The sequence below is a fragment of the Chrysoperla carnea genome, chromosome 2 (assembly GCF_905475395.1).
Source record: "Chrysoperla carnea chromosome 2, inChrCarn1.1, whole genome shotgun sequence".
Taxonomy (NCBI): Eukaryota; Metazoa; Arthropoda; class Insecta; order Neuroptera; family Chrysopidae; genus Chrysoperla; species Chrysoperla carnea.
Genome location: NC_058338.1, coordinates 18,037,372 through 18,057,459, shown reverse-complemented (window position 1 = coordinate 18,057,459; position 20,088 = coordinate 18,037,372). Strand labels below are relative to the sequence as shown.

At 27.3% G+C, this 20,088-nt stretch overlaps 1 protein-coding gene across 1 annotated transcript in view; it reads left to right on the top strand.

Moving 5' to 3' along the window:
• The first annotated feature begins 235 nt into the window (after positions 1–235).
• The window catches only part of LOC123292516 (neural cell adhesion molecule 1-like), a 56,335-nt gene continuing 36,482 nt past the window's right edge, over positions 236–20,088 (top strand). The window contains exon 1 of the mRNA XM_044873230.1: positions 236–336. Coding sequence (XP_044729165.1) covers positions 293–336 — 44 coding nt within the window. The 5' untranslated portion in view covers positions 236–292. The remainder of the gene's footprint in view (positions 337–20,088) is intronic.

The following is a 20,088-nucleotide window of genomic DNA, read 5'->3' as shown; positions in this document are numbered from 1 at the left end:
TTCAACATCAACAGAAAAGCTCAACATCCCCGAACACGAACACACAAATGCGACTCACTGTATTTTATATAAAGACCCACAAATATTATAATAATATATCATAATTTGTATTTAAAATTTAATTAATATTAAATTAAATGCATTATATTTATTTAATAATAATGATAATAATAATAATATCTAATATATAATTATTATATTTACAGTTGCCGCCATAGATGTAATAGCTGTTGAAGGACGCACAGTGTCATTACCATGTAATGTAACACCACCAGGCCATGATAAAGTTTATATGGTATTTTGGTTTCAAGATGATGCTGGTATACCATTATATAGGTTAGTAGTATTATTACATTCTATATTTTAATTTTATTATTCAATGTGAAAGGTATTTTATTTTAAAGTAACCAGAAATATGTGCATCAGTGTAGTTTTGAATATATGCGACAAATAAATGAGTTTGTTTGAAATTAATTTGAATAGTTGTAATATGTAGCTACTTAGCTTTTTAAGCTTGTACACAAATCTTTCTACCCAATTTTCACCCATTTCTAATTATTATCGCGTCGGTTTGAAACTTTGAATAAATTTTCTGTGAATAATAGATAATACCGATATCATCGACGTTGAAAAAAAAAAATAACACTGATCTTTTACTCAAATACGGACTAAAATTTCAAGTATTAATTCTATCGAATTTTTTTTGGGTCTAATTTTCTGTATTTTCCGACGATATTTTTGAATTTCCGGTGGCCTACCTATTCCCCTCATGTGATTTTGTCCAAAAACAATATGGTTATTCTTTCTTTATGCAATAAATATATGTTCAATAAATATATGTTTAATGTTGGCACGCAAATGATAAATATTTTAAAAGATGTTATCATTTATATGTCAAAAAATAGATCTCAATTGACATTGAACTTCGTTTGACCTGCGATTTGTTTAATTGTAACTATTGATCAGTGATTATTAGTCTTAATTAACCTGCAGTTCCAATTCATTAATAGCTATACTACGCTTAGCCCGCCTGCTAAGTCTGTTAAGGCCACCCACAAGCCCATCCTCTGCTTAGCCCGCCCCCTAAACCCAAATATTACTTCTATCTCTTGAACAGGACTTCGGCCTTTGGCCTGGCTGAAACCTTCGACAGTGGAGCTCGCTGCGATTGTAGTTCTAATAAATACCTATTCATAATACTTGAATAGTAATGAATACTACCTTGATACTATTCAAATACCTGTTCACAATTCTAGATAAATATAGTGGGAACTTAAATAAATACATAACTACATAGTAAGGTAATATAATGCACTATTTATATGCGTTTCCGCCATTTATTGATTTTAATATTTTGTTTTAAATTTTCTAATGTTCCGCTCAACTTTCTCAATTTTTTCTTCCATACAAATCTTCTCCTGACTATAATTAAAACAACAATAATGAATTATCGAAGTTGTTCCATCCGTTATCAATTTATAGCGTGATCTGGAGGAATAGGGATTCATTTTTATATGGATATAAGTTATTTCAAATTATTTCTTCTAGTTATTTCAATTATTCGCTTATTATTTTCTTAAAATACATTCTGTTACTAACTTTTAAAGTTGTTGGAAAATTTGAAAAATTTTTAAAATTGAACCAGTGACTGATTCGCATACATTGAATTTAACTGTACATCGCTTGAATATGTATGTTGTCGGTAGCGTATGTAGCGATCAATATCTCACTCGTGTGTACATACATAACTCCACATTTCTACAGCGGTGATTTTTCAAACCAAGGGGGGTGTCTGGTTCAAAATTTTTGCATGTATAATAGGACTTATTATAAATTCAAATTTTTTTATGCGCACAAAACATAAAACAGTTGTAGAAATTTCTATCTGTATTGGATCTGCCAAAATTTTTCTCAATTTTCCAGTAAATGGATGAGTAAATGTACATTTAAATATGTTTTAATCCTAAAAACTATAAATGTTTCAAAACTGTAGAATTTACCTAGCTCATAATGATTCGCTGTATAGTCCACAAAAATTTACTGTAATTTTTTGTATATGAGCGGTTTTTTTATTTTTAAACGTTAAGTTAAAAAAATTTTTTAATTAAAAGAGTCGATTCTGATATAAAATTTACAACAGAACATTAAAGATTGTAAAAGACGTATTTTAAAAGGAATAAACTTTAAAATAAAAATTTCGAATATGTTGAAAAATTTTGAAATATTTAATAAAACATGATATAATTCATTTTTTGCTTCATTTCAAATTAGACTGATAAATGAGATAAAATAAATAAAGTTTTAGCTACCATAAATAAATAAAGTTTTAGTAACCACTAATTTAATATTGTTATAATTATTATTACCTATTTATTTGACTTACTACTTTGGAGGTTATCAATTTCAACTACATTTTACAAATATATTTATTTACCACAATTTTCATAAAATTATTCAAGTTAAAACTTATCGTACATTTATATAAATCTAGATCGTCTTTCTGACACAGCCTTAATAATAAAATTTGTTAGCTTATTCATTTATTTGCCTATTTGGCACTTTAGCCTGAATATTTCTAGCACGCAACTCGTTCAACGCTGGACAGTCAAACAACAAATGTCCTTCATTCACACTTTCGCCGCACAGCACACATACTTTAATCCCTTCTTCATTTTTATACTTTTGTTGTTCCATGTTCCCATCCAAAACTTACTTATTAAAAATTAAAGCAACAACAAACAATACATTTAGAAAACTAACTCGAATCAGCGGCTGGTCTATATAAAAAGTAAAGAAAAGGGTAGTACTAACTTTTTTATAATTATTGGGTTCCTACCAGTTCCCAAATGTACAACAGTTAATTAAATAAAAAGTAATAAGTAAAATTAAATTAAAAATAATTACTAGAACAAATTTAGAAAATTATAAAAATATAAACCAGTAACCCGAAAAATAATCAACAAGGGAGTCGAATCAAAGGTTTTTCCTTAAAAAAAAGCTTATAAACATGCGTGTTTTTCTTTAGTTATTGATTTCTCGAGCCCTTGAGGCATTGAGTTTTTTTCCCCCGTTTTGGCTCAAGACAAATTTCTCCAAAATTCTCGAGTAGAAACCCTGTTTAGGATTCTCAACTTTAGACGGAATAATTTTTGAAAAAAAAACAGTATTATTTATGAGAAATATTTTATAAATGTTTTAAAAAGTAAATTTTAATTATTGTTTTATATTTCTGGTTGCCCTAATTATAATTAATATAATTAAATTATATTAACTATATTTAATAAAAATATATTAAAAAAGTATGAATATACATTTTAATATAGTAATGTTATTAAAAAATACATATATTTATTAATATAAGTACAGGTAGCTGGTAGGTACTTTACTTTCTACCTTAACTATAAGATATAAATAAAGTTTACATATTAAAATACAAAGTTTGATCATAAAATTATTTACTTACTTAACTTTATTTTACTTCATATACATCTATATTTATTTTATCTTACATATTATATACAGGCTGTTTAAAAAGTGATCGCAAAAGAACAAAAGTTTTAGTTTATTGATTGTGAATCAACATGCCTAAAATTCAATTAATCTAACGAAAAAGTAATCATAAAAAATATGTCTCATCTGGTTATCAGATGGATAAAGGTCGACCTTATAACGTCTCTTGCACTAAAAATATTTTGTTCACAACAAAATTTCAATGTCAAAATTTCATTTGTCCAGATTAAGTCTTAAATTTACATTTAGGAACATTTAGGAAGTCGTAAATTTACAAACATGATAAATCCCAAACCATTTTTTGCGAATAGGATTTCATAGCATTTTTAACTTCCCAGTATAGGAGGTTTTTGTAATGGGTCCAATTCGAAATCGAAAATTTCATCATATCTTTACGTTTCATGGTTAGGACAAGACATTTACACCAATTTGGAGAAGAAGTGCGTATGTGTGTGTGTGTGTACATCGACATCGTTGAAATGTCGATCGAAGTGTATTAACGGCAATATGATCCGAAAAGAACGCGGACGGAATTTGTTACGCCATGAACAACTGAGCTACTGGGGTTGACAATGGCAATATGATACGAAAAGAATTTCATAACATTTACTCGAGTCGTTTCAAGTCGGTCGGTTTTACTTTTTAAAATATTTACAACTATTTACTATACTGGGAGGTTATTTGGGTGTATCTCAAGGGTCGTACCAGACCCTTCCCACGCCTTGTTAGAATTATAGATTAAGGGACGTAAGTGGATAAGCTTTAACAATACCATAAATAAACAAGTGAAAAGAAACAATTGACTGAGTTAATTGTTGAAATACCATGCATAGTCAGTGTTGATTTCTTTATCACATAACACATACAAAAATGTATAGACAGTGTTGATGCGCAATCGTTTGTTTTTTTGACGTCACGTAAATAACAAAAGATATTCACTTTTAAATACACACACACACAACTGATATTCCTATATTAATACATACTATAAAATTTGCACCTAATTAACGCCCTCGTGGGTAAACAGTGATGTTTACAAAAAAATGTTTCAAACAAAAGTTTTTTATTTTTTATAAGGAACATTTTTTACATTTAAACTTTTGTTCTATCTCTAACGGTTTACAAGATGGGTCCTACAGACCCAAGACCCAATTGACCTATGATGCTCATTTACGAACTTGACCTCACTTTTTACGTCCTAAGTACGCTGTAAAAATTTCAGCTCGATATCTTTTTTCGTTTTTGAGTTATCGTGTCCACAGACGGACGGACGGACGGACAACCGGAAATGGACTAATTAGTTGATTTTATGAATACCTATGACAAAATTTTTTTCCTAGCATCATTATTTTTAAGCGTTACAAACTTGGGACTAAACTTAATATACTATGTATATTTCATATATGCATGGTATAAAAATTCTCTTTATACTTTTTCGCTATACCTTAACTTGTTTGAGTAATTTGAGAGGTTTTTTTTGGCAATGTTTTAAACAGCAACTCGTCCATATTCAAATATTTGACTCAATTGGGAAAATCACGTTATTTACCTTTTATCGGTACCTTTCTAGACATGCTGTATATATTTTCATTATATCTATTTTTAAATATAATATGTATTTTATATTTTATGTTAAACCTAAATATTTATATTCCTTAATAAAATACTTTAATTATATTTTATTAAAACTTATCTTTTATATATATTTTTTATCAACTTTCAAATAACAAACTTTTTCATTTGATCTGTTCAAAATTATTTTGTAACATATGTATTATACGCAGAATTTGGATTAAAAAAAAACATATAACTATATGAAACGTTGTAGTTGCTTAGAGCAATATCACTTGTTTTCTTACAAAATACCAACAGTGAATATATTTTTACAATATTAAATTCATAAATAAGTTGGAAGGAAGATTTTATGTACTTTATTCTTCATGACCTCAAAATATGTCATTAAAATTCGTAACGTAGCCGTTGCATAATTTACCCAATTCTCGTAAGTCGTACACGTACCATGAAAATAAAGGCAGTCCAGAAAGAAAGCACTTCATTTTACTTGACTTATTCGTCTTAAGATATTTTGCCTGAATTTTATTTTTTTGAGTAAAATTTTTCTAATTAAATTATAAGACTGAATACTTTCAGTCATTTCAGCGTCCATTGCACCATACAAATACAAAATGCATTTTTCTTGATTTATTATTTTTGCTTATATTAATTTATTTCTCATTTTCGGAAGCGAATTATTACTATTTCTTCAATTCTACTCTGAAAACTTTAAGCCGCGAAGGTATTGGATGATAATGGTGTTGGCGCAGTGAACTATACATTTAATACAAAAAGGATATATTGCATTTTATTTATCCGCGCTTCCACCAATTTTGTCCATTTGAATAGATGGTGTATATTCTTTTTATTTATTAATAGAAAGCTCATGAAAATTATTAAAAAATCTTAATTTAAGAGTTATTTATACGAAAAATTTATGGCAAATGGTTTGAATTTAATTTAAATTTTCAATTTTGAGCCAAGTTTTTGAATTAAATAATCAGATAAAAAATTCATGGGTTTGATAGATAAAGATTTTCTCTACGCCAATTCAACGAATTTTCCAGTTGCCAAAATGCATTAGCCTATTATTTTTCCTTGATAATAGACCCATTAACTTTCATGTATTAAAAAAATTTACCAAGTCGAAAAATTGGATGAAGAAACACTCGCCACACAAAGCTACGATATGTAGTTTATTATATATTTGTGCTTTTATAAAGAAGAACTTTTTAATTTAAAGTATTCGTCTAATGTTTGCCAGTTATGAATTAGAAGGAGGTTTCAATTAAACCGGAAAACTTAAATTGAATTGAATATTCGTGTAAGATTTGTGTTTTTGAAATTAACGGTTTTTGTTTGAATTATTTTCTCGATTAAACATATTTTTCGAGTTTCACGCATATGTTAAGCTAAAAATGACACCCGAATTTTTGTTGCTTTTCGTATTTTTTTGGCTATCCATTTTTGCTCTCCGGCGTCCTCTAGACAATAATCTTTTTAAATAAAATTTTGTATATTTTAACCCCTAAATATTTTCCAAATCTCCACAAAAGTTCTCTGCTGTCAAAATAGTTAAATAAGTATAATAATAAAGTAAATATAATAAGTTGCCAGAAGCAACGAATAAGGAAATAACAATGTATAAGAAAATAACAATATGTACAATAGTTATTAGTCCTTTTACAACCACTTGAGATTTCTATCATTTGCTGAGTCATGATTATTTGATGATGTTATTTTCAATAGCTGTAATGGAAATTGTCACTGCCATATTATATTAAAATTTTTTGTCTTGTTTGTGCTATTTTCAAAATGGTCTTCGATTGATAAAGCTCCCATATTGACCTGTAAGTGAAAGAATATAAAACCTAGTCAAAGTACAATTTTAATTTTTCGTATCCATACAATTTTAAGTTTTACTTTTAACACATTTAATTTTTTTCAAAATAAAAATTGTCTTTTTAGTTTAGCTAAAATTTTGTTTAGTAGATAATGAAGTATAAAATTCAGAAAAAAAAAAAAGGTTTCAACGTATCAAAGAACACATTTAAAAAACTAATTTCTGTGTTACACTACAAACAAACCTATATAAACAGAATGTGGATTCCAAGTTTTTTATTGGAAATTTCATTTAATATGTTTTTTACCCGACTGCGTGACGCAAAGGTGTGGTAATGTGTTTATCGGTCTATATATACATATTTGTGTGTTCCTGTGTGGCAAATTAAAGACAAAACGCGTGGGCCGATTTTGATGGTTTTTACGTCAATCGTTATGGTCTTAACCTTGCCAGTGCTACTGAAGATATGACAGTAATTTTATTATTTGGCTACCACCACACAATAAGGCATCTGCTTTTAATATACAAATATTCCGGGCTCCGTGGATGAAAACGCAAGTTAATTAAAATTAATTTTGAATATTTTGCGAAATTTCCTAATGTTCTTCTGATATCTTCTAAAAAAAAAATCCTTCTTAAAACAGGGAAACAAAAGTAACATCAAGACTCTTGCGAGAGTCAGCACATGGCCTCGATTTTGGTTCATAGAAGTATTCTTGACAGAACAAAAATTGTAAAAACTAAATCATCTACACAGGTTTCACTAAAGTAATTACTTTAAACATTGCAGTGATTACATTTTTTTTTTAAACCGTTAACATTGATTATGATTTAAAGGTTGTTGCTGTTTTATGAACAATATAATTATAATTAATTTGTTGATAAACATTTATAATATATATTTTAAATAATAATAATAATTAATAACAATAATAATAGCATACATGGGTATATAATAATAACATATAATTATAATACAAAAAAATAAATAAATATAATTATAAATAATATATTTGCATATACAAGTTTGGTTTGGTGGAGGTTTGATAGATGATAGAGGGTGAACAATGGTAGGTAACTATTGTATTGTTATAATATAGTAGATACATGGTATGAGTATATAATGTAGGTACTACCTACTATTTACATATTTTATGTATGTTGTATATAATTTACATTAACATTTATATATATATATATGTATAGAAAATAAAGGGTAGATATATTTATAGATATAATAGTAGTATTAAAATACAACTACACAAAATATAATCTTGAAATACACGGTGGTGGTTTGCCGATAGCCCGATAGCCAGTAATTACAAGCACTTTGTTAAAATATATCTCCCGCAGGACTCGCAATAAAAATATTTAGCTAAAATTATAAAAAAATGATTATTATTAGTTAGCTAGACCGGTTTCGATTGCTTTGGCAATCCTTTTCAGTAGCATTGAACCCTTTTAAACTAATAAAATAACAAAATAAACAAGTGAAAACATATCATTGACAGAGTTAATTGTTGAAATACCATGTATAGACTGTGTTGATTACACTCTCACATTACATATACATACATGTTACACATACATAACTGATATTCCCATGCATGTATTATATGCTATATAATTTGCGCCCTCACTGGTAAACAGTGATATTTACGAAAAAATGTTTCAAACAAAAGTTGTTTATTTTTTTATAAGAAATATTTTTTATACTTGAATTTTTGTTCTATCTCTAACGGTTTACAAGATAGGTACTACGGACCCAAGATCCAATTACCCTATGTTGCCCATTTACGAACTCGACCTCACTTTGTATGTTATGAGCACGCTGTAAATATTTCAGCTTTATATCATTTTTCGTTTTTTGAGTTATCGTGTTGACAGACAGACGGACAGAGGGACAGACAACCCAAAATGGACTAATAGGGGATTTTATAAACATCTCTACACCAAAATTTTGTTCGTAGCATCAATATTTTTAAACGTTACAAACTTGGGATTAAACTTAATGTACTATGATATATTTCATATATACATGGTATAAAAATATATGTATACCGTCCTGTAACAAAATAATTGATAAATTTTACACGAAACAAACAAAATATTAAAGTAAAATTTTAAAGGATTAAGCCTGAAAATGAAAGATTAATTTTAAATAATAATGTAAAATTTGAATTTAGGTATTAAAAATATTAAACCCTTGAGAATTATCCTTGAGATATCAAATAATAAAATATATAAGGAAGGTAATAAATTTAAAAAAAATATAACCAAAAAGTAGATCGGAAACAGAAAGAAATTAGAATTGAGGTACATCAATTCTACAAAAGAGAATAAGTAATAACTTAAAATAATAATCATATAACAGAAAAACCAAAATAATTGTGAAATGAAAATAAGTAAACAAAAAATGGAAAAGATGAAAAAATAAATTTTAATGAAATAGGTACAAAAATAAATGGAAATATATTAAAAGAAAATCTGAAATAGAAGAAAATTTTTAACTAAACATGAAACAGAATAATTATTTTAGAATTAAAATGATCCTGACTAAACAAATTAAATGAAATGAAAATAAGCAAAATAAAAAAATCAAGTATTAGAAAAGAGAATTATATAAAAATTACCAAGTGAAGATATGAAATAGAAGACAATTTCTTTAATTAGTGCAACATTAACTACCTACCTGAAACAGACACACTATTTTTATTGTGGGTCCTAAGTTATATTTTAACAAAATGCATTATACAGCTCAAAGAAATAAAGCTCATGTTAATTTGAATAGTAATTACAAGCTTTTATTTACTTGCAATGATTGTATGTATGTAGGTTTGGGTTAAATATTGCCACTGATTTTTAAAGCAGCTATCGTCAACCGATTAAATTGAAATTTTGCATACTAGTTTAGGTTGTATGACAATGTATGGTTTAGATGACGTAATTCTAAATACAATATGGCGAACTAGTTATTTTGTATGCACTCCCACGATAAGGTAAGGTACATGGGTGTCGTACGAAAGGATTTGCTAAGAAGAATGCGTAGGAAAAAAATAAAACGGAAATAACAAATTTTAATAAACATTTCTTCTTAAATAATACCTACCGAACACCTACGGAAACCTATATGTTGTTTGACAAAGAAACATTACAAAATGTTTTTCTTAAAAATCCAAGAGAAGATTGAACTTAGAAAGATGATAAAGGATTAACAATCAAAAAACTTATTCCTTGCAAACCGATTTTTGGAAACATAGCTATAAAATGTTCTCATTCAAGTCGGTTAGACCGTTTAAGGGCTACGATGCCAATGAGAAACACACAGACGTACAGATAAACACTTTAAACTTATAACACTCCTTCTTAAATGAATATCAAAGTGATGATCAAGGACAGATTTAATACTTACAGAAAAGGATACTTAGAGAGCTATCATTTTTTGGAACAAATTTTTGGAAATATTTTAATTGAAATTGAAATATTTGAGTTGAGTTTGTTCTTTTGAATTAGTGTTTTGAATTACTTAAGTATTTTACCATTTCACATTTCCTAATGAATTAAGCCATGTTTATTTGACCATTCATTTTCTTAGTAATTATTTATATATTAAAATTATATGTCATGCCTTTCCAAACTGAATCGATTTTGAAGATCATCGCCAATTGTTTAGTTTTTTTTGGGTATGGAAACCTAACTATAAGCTCGCACATAATAATTAGCTTAATATAGCTTAAAACAGTCTCCGTTATATTACCTTTCCAATGAAACCAAAAAAATTAAAATTTGTTCTTCCGTTCAGGCGCTATGTTGCCACAGACAGACACACACACATAGCGCTCAAACTTATAACACCCCCTTTTTTAGTTCGGGGGTTAAAAACAAACAGTTACTTTTAGCACTATTAAATAGATTCCTGATCTTTTTTTAATTTTTTTTTTACATGTATATTTACTTTTGATTTTTAATCTTTGTCGTTCACTTCTAATAAACGGATATACCACGAAGGTGTCCAGACTTGTGCTCAATCCTGTATTAAAAAATAAAGGGTAGATATATTGTCCAGATAGTATAGTATTAAAATACAACTATATAAATATAATCTAAATGTGTATAATATAATACATATATCTATATATAAATATATTATATTTTATTATATTATATTATATGTTAACAACAATCTTAACTTAACATGCAATCATTATATTATACTATGTATATGTATCATGTATATAGGGTGTTTAATTTATCTATTTATATTTAAATGTATGTACACATGAGTTATTTATGATATTAAACAACTTCCTGTATATAATGTACAATTAAATACTTTTATAATGTTTTCATTACATTATATATACTTTTTAGAGAAAATAAAAAATTATTATACGTACAAACATATTTAACATTTTAATTGTAAATATTTAAATAACATAATTTGGAGTTAAACGTGTAATACGATATAATTATTTTTGTATAAAGTTGGGGTAGAGTATCGTATCTTGGATTACTTATTTACATTTACATGTTCTTTAAGACGTTAACAGTGGAAATAGTCTCTCTGAATTTTTTCGATAATGTAATTATTGAAAAGCTTATCGATAACAACTAAATTATTATATTATTAACTAGCGACCCGCTCCGGCTTCGCACGGGTGCAACTTTTCTGTAGACCTTTTCAATGTGTACAATACTTAGTACATTATTTTGATAAAACTCGTAGGGTTCAGCCTGCGTTTGCAATGTATGCGGAAAAAATGTAATTATTTACGACATCACTTTAGAAACCTCAAAAATAGCAGTACTTCTCCACTATTTAATGGATGTTATTATACATATAAACCTTCCTCTTTAATCACTCTATCTATTAAAAAGAAAGCATCAAAATCCGTTGCGTAGTTTCAAAGATTTAAGCATACAAAGGGACATAGGGACAGAGAAAGCGACTTTGTTTTATACTATGTAGTGATATGCAATCAATCGTGCAATATCACTATATTCTATGCATCGCACCCTAATTTATCAAGGTATCCTTAATCGATCGCACCCTAAACATGATAGTAGGGGAAGTTATCAAATTTTTGGAACTATTCAATATTTCAAAAAAATAACCGTTTTCCTGACAACTTGTAGGTGAGTAGAATGATCGAATTGCATTTCTTACCAAACAGTTCCCATAAAATATTACTGGTTCTTTTTCATTGCATCAACGATTAGTATGAAAACAAAAATCACTGGTAAAATCATCTAAATTAACACATTCAAGACCCGTCATATGATGGAGTATCGTTTTACCTATTATAAATTTATATACAAAATAGGGATCATTTTAACGTTTTTAAAGGTGATCATTTTACTCGTAACACATGAATATCGTCATAAAAAATGACGTTAAAATTTTTTAGGCCTATCAAAATGTGTTATAATATTATTAATAGTCAACAGTAAAACAACCAGCTGGCAAAAACTAACACACAGAAAGAAATTTTACTTTGAAATTTGTCTTATCATAAGCAGTAAAATTAACATTTTATTACGAAACACAAAATAGCCTATACATCGCCATAAGTCTTAGTTGAAAGATTAATTTGATTACGTGGAAACCATCTATCGATGAATGTACTAGATGGGTTTAATGGTTCAATTAAAACAACGAGGGATCATTTTACCCTGAGGGATCATTATATAGAACTATGTGCTTAAAACTTTGGAAACTCTATAAGTTTCTCTGATGAGCGCCGTTTTCTCTGAGCATCCTATAATAGACTCAATTGCTTTTTCGATTTCCTGAATAGAACTTTAATTGTTTTTTAGACTTGTTGCACAATTTTTTCAACATTAAATAGCTACCTACAAACATTGATCAGTCGTACACTACTTTGCTTATATCAAAAGTACCTGAAGAAGGATAAAATTTTACCCTATACTTAAAATTAATATCATATCAATAATCATTATTATTATAATCAATTCAATCAATAATAAGAAATTCGCAAAAACGAACTAGCTAAAGCAAAAATTTGGATGAAATTGACAACGAAGTGCGAACTTCACTCTTAACTAAGTCTATTTGTAAAAAGTCTATTTCTTATTGATTGATGATAAATGTCATATTTGTCAACCATATACCAATTTTTTGCTAAAAATTACCATGGGCGCAAAATGTTCATTTTTATATTGTGAGTTATTTGTATGTCAACCGATAAAATACCCTAGGGCAATGTTTTTTTTTTTAATATGTTAATATAATAATACTCCAAAATAGAATTCCTTATAGAACTAAAAATAAAGTCGAATACCTGAAGGCACCTAAAGCGGGCTATTCTAAGGGAAATAGAATTATCAAAAAATACATATATATTACAGGTTGATTTTTAAATATGTTGTTCTTAAACAAAAAATAGTTTTTGTAAATTTTAAAAGAAAATATAAACTTTTGTAGTTAGAACGATGATGAAAAAAAATATCATCAATTGTAATTCATTTAAGGACAGTATTGAGGCAGTTTTTGTCTTTTATTTTCGGGAGCGTTTCTCTAGAAAAGTAAGTTGAATTCAATTAATAAATGATATAATAAATAAAAAATTTTAAAAAAGTTAAAAAATTTTTACGTCCTGATCACGCTATATTTCAGCTTGTTATCTCTTTTCTTTTTGAGTTATCGTGTTCAGAGACCGACGGACAGACGAAAGGACAAACGGAAATGGATTTTCTCAACGCCTATACCAAAATTTCATTCGTAGAATCAATATTTTAAAGCGTTAAAAAATTGGGACTAAACTTAGTATACCTTGATATATTTCATATATACGTGGTATATATATTTCATATCAGACATTCTTTCGATTTCGTATTCAACTCAATATGTGCGTAGATTACCTATTGACATAACATAAAATTTTCTTGTACTTACTTTAAATTATCTTCATTATCTTTAACTTCTAATAACTCACAACTCATTTTTTTTAGTTAGTCTAGTTTTAGTTTCCTGTGTAAAGTACATGTCGGTCTTTGGGGTCGTTGCACTTTTTTAGTTTTATCTCTCAACCAGCCAACAAATTAGAATGTGCGATAAAGAGCCATTCAACCTAAAATAGCCCACTTTTTTAAAGGTCTTAAGTTTCCATAGACCATTGCAGATTTTTTAAAGATTGAACATGAAAAACTTACTAGACGCCATTAGTGATGTTCCCAGGTCACGTTAATAAAGGCTATTAAAAGTATAATATATTATTTAATATATTTAGTTTATATTATGTCTAATTCATATAAACCATACTGTATATAACTATATGTAGGTATATATATCATATACATACAAAATCAAATATAACCAAAAATATAAAGCTCTGTTCAGTATAAAATAAAGCTCTGTAAAATAAAACAACGCCTTTTTTTGTTGTTACATATACATACATATACATACCAACCTAAAATAAAATATAAAATGTTATGAAGGTATGTTATATAATGTTATGTTGGTACTTATATTGTGTTGTGTGTTGGAATTCTCTTATATATATATATATATATATTGTATTAATATGTATGTCTATTGTACAGTGAAAAGTTTTATAGCGACAGTACAAGGTTCTTTAATATACACAATCAAAAACAAATAGTTCGCATCTGATATTCGAGCCAAAAGTAAAATTTATTTAAAAAAGTGAAATTTACATAATTTAAAAAACTCCCGACAAATGCGATTTATTCCTTGTAAACTGATTTTTGGAAACTTAACTATAAAATGTTCTCAATCAAGGTTGGTGGGCTACGATACCACAGAGAAACGCACAGATAACCACTTTAAACTTATAATACTCCTTCTTAAATCAATATCAAAGTGATGGTCAAAGACAGATGAGATGAAAAGGAGAGCTATCATTTTTTGGGACAAATTTTTGGAAATATTTTAATTGAAATTGAAATATTTGAGTTGAGTTTGTTCTTTCGAATTATTGTTTTGAATAACCTAAGTATTTTACCATTTCACTTTTCAAAATGAATTGAGCCAGGTTTATTTGACCATTCATTTCCATATTAGTTATTTAATTTTATGTCATGCCTTTTTCAAACTGAATCGATTTTGAAGATCATCGCCAATTTTTTTGTTTTTTTCAGGAACGGAACTCTAAGCTCACACTTGAAACATAGCTAAGAACATATAAATATTATCGAAGATAATAAATGAAAACTCTAGGATATTTTGAAATAAATTTCGATTTTTGCACCAATTTCCTAGATCAGTTTTTTGTATTTTATAAATACGTATTTCGACTACCAAGAAAAATAGTCCAAAGTATTCTTCCAAAAACAGAGATACAACAAGTTTCAAGTCAAGTATTTGATTGTAACCACAAAATAATCGTTAATTTCGACAACATCAAATTTTCACCAAAATTAGGTTTTTTTTTTTCAATCACCTGTATCTTAAAAACGTCGAGGTTTAGGTTAAAATGTCATGGTACAAAAAATGCTTAGAGTACCCCAAAATAAAGGGTCCAATGACTGTTTTTATTATAATTTTTCAAAAGAGTTAGCTTGTGAGACGTACACATACTAAAAGCACACTTTCTAATTAATATGACTTATATATCCTAGAGTAAAAGTGACCACATACATTTTTAAAAGCCAAGTCGGTATAAATGCTTTTCACTGTAGATTATTACATTGAGAATGAGAAATGCGATAGAACACAACACTACACAATACATAGTACACACTACACACTACATACACACACACACACATACACATTCTGAGCTTGAAGTTAGAGAGTTAGAGTTAGAGTTAGTATAAGGTACAAGAAGAACTTACATTATATAAATAAATATATGATAGAACATATAAAAAACAGATGTGAATCTTGTATGTTTATTTATTTATTTATTTATTTATATATTTATTTATATATTTAGTTATTTTATGTTGTAAAATGGTGAGTATCAACATATAAAAAACATATGTTTGTGTTATATTATAATACAGGATGGTTTTTTTTATTTATGTACTGGTTTTTATGTACTACTTTATACATTACAATACACGGTGAATTTATTTTTATCATTAGGACACTTATCAAAAGTATTGAAGAATAATTATTTTACACAATTCATACAACTATATCTCTCCGAAAAATGATTGGATATTAATTTCTCTACCTTATTCTAAAGTTTTTAATCTTAGAAGATTTTTGAGTTTTCGAAATAGAAGATTAAAAATTTTCTCCTACCACTTGTTCATTTCGAAGATGCGCCAAATTGCCCTACCTGTTTTTTACCTGTAATGCTTTAATTATATATATTATACAAAATAAGTAAAATTTAGAAAATGTAAAAAGCTCCCGACAAATTTTTCGGCTACAGAACTCTTACCTCTCATTTGAAACATATCTAAGAATACTTTCAAATAAATTTTTTTTATTACATTTTTCCTCAAAGCCTTCTTTGCTGAAGTGATTTTGAAGATCATCGCCTATTTATGAGTTGTTTCGGGTACGAAACCGTAAACTCGCACTTGAAACATAGCTTAGAACACTCTCCAATAAATTACCTTTCGAACGAAACAAAAAAAATCAAGGCAGATAGACAAACAGACACACACTCACAGCGGTCAAACTTATAACACTTCTTTTTTGATTCGGGAGTTAATAAACCAAACTTGACTTTAAATTGTTGTGTTTGCTAAAATAATAATCGTACAAAAATCTCTTTGCCTTTTAAATCCTTTTAATTGAGATACCGTTGTAAAAAATAGGGACATCTTAAATCTCGCCAATATTTTTCTTGGTTTCAAGATTAGTTTTGAATATTTCAGTTAATCTTATTTTTTTCAATTTTATTGAATTTTTAGAGACAAAATAATGATATTCTATAAATAATCCATTATCCATTATAAATATATTATACAGTGTGTCCAATTAAGTTAGCATTATATGGAGAACTTTTTTATTATTTTATGAAAAAAAGTAATTCTTGATAAAAAGTCTTGCATGAACTAGAACACAATAGTGAAATAAAAAAAAAGAGTAAAGTATCTTTATTTTTTACAATATCGCAACAATTATTGAGAAAACATGATTCTAATTAAGAATATTCCATCTGCACATATCAAAACAGATTTTGTTATTTTTAGTAACTTTTCTCTGTACACGGTAAGAAAGAAAAATAATAAAAAGAACAATAATAATAATCTTTATTCTTGGTATAAAAGCACAAAGTAATCATTATCTGCAATCACTATTCAACGAATTCTCTTAGATGGTAAACATTTGTCTCAAGTAGAAATTCTTTTAATTTTTGCTTAAGGAGATATGCAAGGATTGAATAATACTAGAGACTTCAATAAAACTTAATAAATAAATTTTTTTATTAACAAAGTTTCCAAAAATCACAAAAAATTCTTAGTTCATCGGGCTTTTTATTATTATTTTATTGCTAAAAGTTGGCTGAAATAATAATCAATCATATAGGTTATCCTTTTCAATTGGATATTTCGATATCGAAAAATATAGAGAGTGTGATAAAAAAACTATCTTAAATATTTAGACAATATTGTAGTTTATAATAATATCATAAAAATATAAGATTGTCGATGATATAAAAACAAACTTTTAATAATTTAATTATGAGTTCATCGAAGATCCATCATTTGATGAACAGGGACGAGTATAGTTAGAGTATTGATAATTGACGAGAGATATCTATATTATCAAATTTATAAGCAGCACTTGCACACAATATATTATATATTTTTGCAGTTGCAGGATATTTTGTGCCCAACATAACTTTAATGTCTAAGTTATAAAATAATAAAAAATTTCATTTATTAGTAAATTGAATTGTTCCTTTTTTTATTCCATTAATAATGTAATCGAAGTTTATATAAACTATTGATTATTAATTTTACTAAATATATCAATTTACATAAATTTTATCTATCTTTTATTTAATTTTTTCATTATTGTAATATGTGAACCCATTATGTATACTCGTTCTGCACCTTGATAAAATCGTAATTGTATAATAAAAGCATAATATTATTCAATAATTATTTCAATAACCTATTATCTCAATAATCAATAATTCAAATTATTCACGCTTTTTTTCGTCCATTTACCATATTTACGGGTATTATTTAGTCGTAAATATGTCTCTATTCAAAATAAAACAAATAACGTTAAAACTCCTAATAAGCCTAACAACGTTATTGAACTGAAATATATAAAAGAGCATACATAATTGGGCCAAATAATATCTTCCGCAGACCGCACAACAAAAGAAATCAAAAATAAAATAAACATAGAATGGAAGAGATTGGTACTGGGTTCTAAAAAATATCCATGTTATATACAACTCGAAGGAAAAAAGAAAAAATTAAATCTAAAAAACTAAGAAAACAAACTAAGACATCCGATAAGAATTGAGACAGAAAAGTGGGCCCAAGAAGTGACGGAATGGTGCTCTAAATATAAAAAGGGTAGTGAAGACGCGCAATATCAAAAATCCGAAGATGATATTAAAAAGGTTTCAGGAACATTTTGGACGAGGTGAGCAAGGGACAGATCGTTGTGAAGAAAACTTGGGAAGGTTTATGCTGGGGAACAAGAATATCAAGAAACCGGTGTCAAAATAAGTACATTATCGATTATTAACTGCCCAGTATAGGAAGCTATTGTAATGGCACCGATTTTCAAATTAGAAATTTTCATTGACAACAATTTTGTGTACCTAGGTACGTTAGTGGTCATTTTTTCGTCATCGAAATCGAGCGAACAAAAATGATCGACTTCGTTGAGGTGTCGATCGAAACGTATTAACCTACCCACGGTTTGTTTACATTTACTTTCATAAACCAAAATTTCTTTATCGTAGGGAATCTCAGATTTAATATAGAAAGATGAAATGTAATTTATAAAATTGTTAAGAAAGGCTTTTATAACATTATGATAATTATTCTTATGTCACTGTTCATTCTATGTTGATTTATTTTATCATTAGCTTTTACTCGCAGCTAATTTTATCCTTTTTTAATACTTTAAGTAGGTACAATAAAATTTATTTATTTAAAATAAATGGTTTCATCAATTTAAAAGATTAACTGTAAGTTTATATTGACATAATAACTTTACAAAAATAAAAGTTCAGTTTAATAATTATCGAAAAAAGAGAATTCAGAGCTTGATAATAAAAGTAATTACAGTGGAGACTCGATAATTGGGACTTAATAAAACCAGAATTGTTCTAATTACTACTGGGTTTTAATGGAAGTGCCTTATTAATATAATATAGCATTGCAAAAACAGCATTAAAATGTATTTTTTCCAGCAAAACTGTGCACAGAGCATTGCCCGTGATTGTGATGTTATTTTTTTCTGATTAATGGACGTCTCCAAAAAACAGTTCGAAAAATTTTAATGATAGTTAAGTGTCATAAAAAAATCTATAGATTTGAAAAAAAGCCATTTTTCTAAGCAAAATGCAGGGTCCTTTTAAATTTTACTACGAATCATATTTATATCAGAACATGTTGGAAGAGCTAAGTAAAGAAAATTTCACAATACAAGATAAAAGCGAGTAAGAAAAAGGAAATATAAGAAAGCGATTTAATAAAAACGAAGTAAAAATTATGCTTAAAAAACCAAGTTATTGAAATATGTACTAAAAACTATAAAATAAATTTTTAAATGTAGCGTAAAATTTAATGTAAAAAGGGCGTAGTTCATACTTTAATAAAATCGTTTGTTGTCTTATTTCTTAAAACCATAACTTATTTTTATTGTTAACTTTACGATTCTGATTCGGGTTTGTTTAAATCCTAAATGGTCAACCATTATTATTCGTTTGTAGAGGATACTATAAAAATTTTCACCGTGCATGTCAGTGAACACTGAGCTTTGAACACATTATAATATAAACCGTGGTAGATATGGCCTTTATTAAGAACTTTTCGCCAATATTATTTGATAAGTCTAATTATTGTATTTCTATATAATTACTGTAACAAATTACAAATGTTACTAAAACATTTTACATTGTTTTTACAGAATTACGTATTAAATGAGACATTACAGAAAAAATGGTCAGAAGTTGCACCAAAATTTATTTGTAACAACTTATGATAAATGTTTATACTATATTATTAGTAATCGAAAATAAATTGTACAAAATTAAAAAAAT